The following is a 5,000-nucleotide window of genomic DNA, read 5'->3' as shown; positions in this document are numbered from 1 at the left end:
TTTGTATAAAGATGATTCTCAACTACAGATAAAACGGAATTAATTGATTTACAATTTTACCTTAGGCAAAATGTGGGTATAAAATGGCCATAAATGGGTAAATGTAATGGGAGTAATATTTTCATAACGATTTCTAATATTTCATAGGAATATTGATATATAATTTCGCTTATTGTGTCTGATAAACATGCTGTGAGTGCTGGTGTCTCTACAGTGTTCATGTGTGAAATCAAAGGCCTGTTCTGTAACAAAGAGTCATATTTTGATTAGAAACTCCTGACATGTTTATCTATTTAGGGTCTCATGAGGATTTAATTCAATAAGTCCGAGTTTTTAACCACTTTAGCACTCATTTGTGTCAAACACTCTTAAAAATAAAGGTTCATCTACATCTACGGTTATGTAGAATAAATAGTGGAAACGGGTTCATTAAGTCAAGTCTCCTTCATTTATACAGCGCTTTCACAATATAGACTGTTTCACAGCAGCTTATAATAGGAGATTACAGTAACAGATATGGTTCTGGCTTTACAGCAGCTCTAGAATAAAGTTACTGTCCAGCTAAAGTTAGTTTTGATTGATTCACTTCTTTAGATTATCTTCGCATTCAGAAAAACAAAGATTCTTTACGGAAGCAAATATGGCGGCTTATTTTTAAGAGTGTAAAATGCATTTTATCCAGGACGATCTCATCAAAGTGCGTCTGTATACCACGAGTTTTATTTATCGTGCCATTTATACGCCCAAAATAGGTTTCCACACCCCTAATCCAACCCTTTCATTTTTGGCATATAAATGGCACGAGAAATAGTATTCGTGGTATAGACACGCACTTTCATGAGATCGTGTTGTTTTATCTCCCAGAGTAAATTCCCTAAATCCTGCCGATGTAAAGCTGTCTTACCTGCAAGCCTCAACGCGGACATCCTCTGAAACTCGGGCTCCTGTAACCATTTCCACATCCTCCTGAAAGTCTCGCGCCCGGACTTGAGTTTACTCCAGGGCTTCGGGTTACGCAGGAGATCCGACAGCGTTCCCTGGGAACGACACAAGATCCTCTGTGCGAAAATAGCTTGAGGAATGCTGTATCTCTTGAGCTCTGCTGTGATCCTCTGCGCCACTTCTTTAGTGTTGATCTCCTCCACCTGTCCCGCGCCCGCGCTCTGCGCGCCCCCGCCGCCGTGCCGCTCTCTGTCGGACAGCATGGATCCGTTCCCCTGCGAGTGCATGTGGCTGTGAGGGTGCATGCCGTTCAGATTCGAGATCATACCGTGCCCATGCCCACCTAAACTCCTCAAGTGCTCCTCACTTCGCGAGAGCATCGCCGCGTGCGTCTCGAAGCCGCCCGGCGAGAGCATCTTATCATTGGGAAGGTGCGCGCCCGGTCCGTACGCGGAAAGCGCTTGTTGGGAGTTGTGGAGAGATCCGAGGCCGTTGGAAAGCGGGGATAGTGGTTGACCCATCCCGGACATATCTTTAGGATAATGCCCGTATAAGTTCCCCATTGAAGCGAGGCCGCGATCATCGCGCATGAGCGTGAAACTCCCGCTGACGTTCCCGGTGGCGAGGCGCTGGTGCGCGGCGTGGTGATGCGGGTGCGTGTGCGGGTGCGCGTGATGGAACTTCTCTGAGACCGTGGATATAGGAGGGAGATGTTGAAGAGGTGTGAGAGTGGTGTAAGTGTTGGATAAACTCATGCCGGACTCGCACATGGTCATGGCCGGGTGCAGGTGTCCGGAGAGCGCGGGGTCGCTCCGGTACTCGCCCGCGCCCTCCAGGATGGACGCCATGCTGGACACCATCGCCGAGCGCCCGTGGGACACCAGGTTCCGATGGGAAGCCGACGAGGGTCTTCCGTGCGCGGAATTCATCAAATCCCCCGCTTGCGAGTGCGATGCAACGCCGTGCATGTTTCCAATGTTCTCCATCGTGAGTTCCATCGTTGAAAAGGGAAGGGAAGGGAAGACCTGCACACAAAAAATACCGTATTTTCCCCCGCAACGATTTCAAAACCAATCCATCGATTAGAAAGAGTCAGTCAGTCCGACATGGTGCGCGGAAGCTTTTGTCCGGGTTTAATCGCGGAGCGTTCCGTGCGCGTGTGGCTCGTTCCCTGCGCAACAGCGCTTCTACTGAGAGGCGGGACGCGCCTCTGTCTTTGAACGAGAGCGCGCATCTGTGTGTGTGTGTGTGTGTGTGTGTGTGTGTGTGATGACGTGCGCTGGCCTCGGTGCTGAAGTCTCGTCTGTTCTACTATCACTGGTGCGTATGAGTTCACTTTCTCAGTTAAATTAGCTCTACTAATACAAATATCTGACCAATATATAGCACATTATTTATTTAGGTTACACTTTATTTAGTAACACTTTATTTTACAGTGTCATTGTTACATATGTTACATGTTACTATAGTAATAACTATTAATTATGCCAAATGACATGCAACTAAACCAAACCAAACCCTAACCCTATAGTAAGTGCATGTATATATTACTCAGTACTTTAAATGTATAATTACACTGTAACCCTTTATTTTAAGGTGACATATAGTTACACAAATAAGTACTGAGCAATATTAATTAACTGCATGAAGTTAGTTACGGTTAGGTTTAGGGTTAATTACTTGTAATTATGCATATTTTACTATATTAAGTAAATTGTTTATTAACATGTAAGTATGTCACCTTAAAATAAAGGGTTACACTTTATGGTTACACTTTATTTTAAGGTGTCATTGTTACAGTGTAATTATATATTTAAGTACTGAGTAATATTAATTAACTACATGTACTTACTATAGGGTTAGGGTTTGGTTGAGGGTTAATTGCATGTAATTATGCATAATTTACTGTTATTACTATAGTAAGTACATGTAACATATATAACAAGGACACTGTAAAATAAAGTGTTACCCTTTATTTTAAGGTGTCATTGTTACAGTGCAATTATACATTTAAGTACTGAGTAATATTATTAATTAACTACATGTTCTTACTATAGGGTTAGGGTACGATTAGGGTTGAGATTTATTATGCATAATTTACTGTTATTACTATGATAAGTACATGTAACATATGAAACAAGGACACTATAAAATAAAGTGTTACCTTTATTTAGTATAGATCTATATACTACCCTTTATTATATATATATATAATTCATATGTATGCTGTTATTTTTTAAATTAATACGGAAAATTCATATCCATGACCACATTAATATCCAAACAAACGATTATCGCCTTTTTAATAACATCATATTTACGCAACATCAAATATATTGCATGCATGTTTGTACATATTGGCCTGTATAACCTGCTCTTCTTACATAAAATGTGCAATTGCTTTGATGCTGTATTAGTAGCCCATTGCATTGAATATATCCACTGTTGTGAGCAAATAAAAAAAGTAAATTAAAAATATAATATCCATTTATTGCACTAATTGTCTGGCATGATTCCCCATGCAAACCAGCGCATTTCCGCGTGTGTGTCGCTGATGTCGGGAACAGTCTTCTCTCCTGCGTTGGCACGGAAAGCTTGTGGTTTCTTTCGGGTGGTCATTGATAAATCTGATCGATATATCGACTGACACTGATTAATTATGTGTTTTGACCCGGGCTGAGGGGGAGCACAGGTCAGAAAGTTTTGCTGCAGAGAAGAATGAACGCGACGCGAGGAGGAGCGGCGAACACGGGGAAACACAGGTATATTTAGCAGAAAAATAACATTCATGTAATCATATTTGTGTTTATTTTAATTGTGTCTTTGTTACACTGTAATTCTAATTTTAAGTGCTGAGTAATATTACATGTAGGCCTACTTAGGGTTAGCACTCGGGTTTGGTTTGGGGTTATTTGCATGTAGTTATGCATATTTTATAGCTATTACTAAAGTAACTGCATGTAACAAATGTAACAATGATATTGTAAAAAAAAAAAAAAAAAAAAAAAAAAAAAGGTTGCCATATTTTTTAACCTAAACTCGTCAGACAGAAATTCAGTTTGCCGGGTTGCAGCACAAAACCATTAATATTAATAGGCGTATTAGTTTTTTGGTTACTTTGTTTTAAAGTGTGTTTGTTACACTGTAATTATACATTTAAGTACTGAGTAATATTAAGTAACTACAGTGCTCACTATAGGGTTAATATTAGAATTAGGGTTTGTTGCGTGTAATAATATAGTTATTATACATGTAACGTGTAACAGCGACACTGTAACATAAAGTGTTACCGTTTTTTATTTATTTCATTTGGTTGCATTACTCTATATATTAATTGTATTATTTTATGTGGTAAAGCTGCTAATCTAATTTAATATTTTACAGCTCTATAATTCTCTAAATTAATTTAGCATGTTATAAAAGTTATTTCTGCCTGATCTGACTTTTTTCACTTGTGTAACATCATTTGATTCATAATAAATTAAATGATTGATTTATATTTTTGGCTGGTTGATTTATACGTAACCGAATGAAGAATATTTGTATCTTACCTGCATGTGTAGCAGTATTATAATTATGAATATAGCATGATTGTTGCTGTGCATGTGTTGTTCTCCTCCTGGTCAGGGCTCAGATCAGAGCCAGGCCTGCAGAAGTAATGGCCTCACTTTAGAGCTGTCTTACTCAACCTTACACAAATGAGCTCTGTGTCTTCTCGCTTTAATGTCCTGTATTGACGAGCGCTTCTATCGGAAATAAATGAGTGTTGTGGAGCCAGAGGATCGGTTACTGTAGGAGCGCTGGCTCCTGAGCGCCAGTATCGGCTCCTGGCCCGCGCGTGATGGATGTGCACGAGCCTTTAACTCTCCCGCGCCACAAACAGCCTTATGTTATGCACTGTACAACTTATGTGTTTATTTACTAAATCAGGATGGAAAGTGCAAATGTAAGCTTAAACGTGTTCGCCGAAACAGGAATCTGGCGCTGTGCACGAGCGCTGCGTAAAACTTCATTGAAAGAGATGAAAGTTATTAAATGCGTTTGTGATTTTGTTCTGC

At 40.2% G+C, this 5,000-nt stretch overlaps 2 protein-coding genes across 2 annotated transcripts in view; one reads left to right on the top strand and one right to left on the bottom strand.

The window, feature by feature from the left end:
• The window catches only part of onecut3b (one cut homeobox 3b), a gene marked incomplete at its 5' end in the record, with an annotated part of 24,996 nt that extends 23,056 nt beyond the window's left edge, over positions 1-1,940 (bottom strand). Inside the window, one exon of the mRNA XM_079876931.1 lies at positions 905-1,940. Within this exon, the coding sequence (XP_079733057.1) occupies positions 905-1,940 (1,036 nt within the window). The remainder of the gene's footprint in view (positions 1-904) is intronic.
• Positions 1-5,000, top strand: part of pias4b (protein inhibitor of activated STAT, 4b) — a 176,629-nt gene that overhangs the window by 30,794 nt on the left and 140,835 nt on the right. Inside the window, exon 2 of the mRNA XM_079876796.1 lies at positions 3,624-3,704. Coding sequence (XP_079732922.1) covers positions 3,624-3,704 — 81 coding nt within the window. The remainder of the gene's footprint in view (positions 1-3,623; positions 3,705-5,000) is intronic.

The sequence above is a fragment of the Squalius cephalus genome, assembly GCF_949319135.1.
Source record: "Squalius cephalus genome assembly, chromosome: 7".
Classification (NCBI taxonomy): domain Eukaryota; kingdom Metazoa; phylum Chordata; class Actinopteri; order Cypriniformes; family Leuciscidae; genus Squalius; species Squalius cephalus.
Note: the sequence above shows the minus strand (reverse complement) of the source record. Positions and strands in the feature narration are given on the sequence as shown.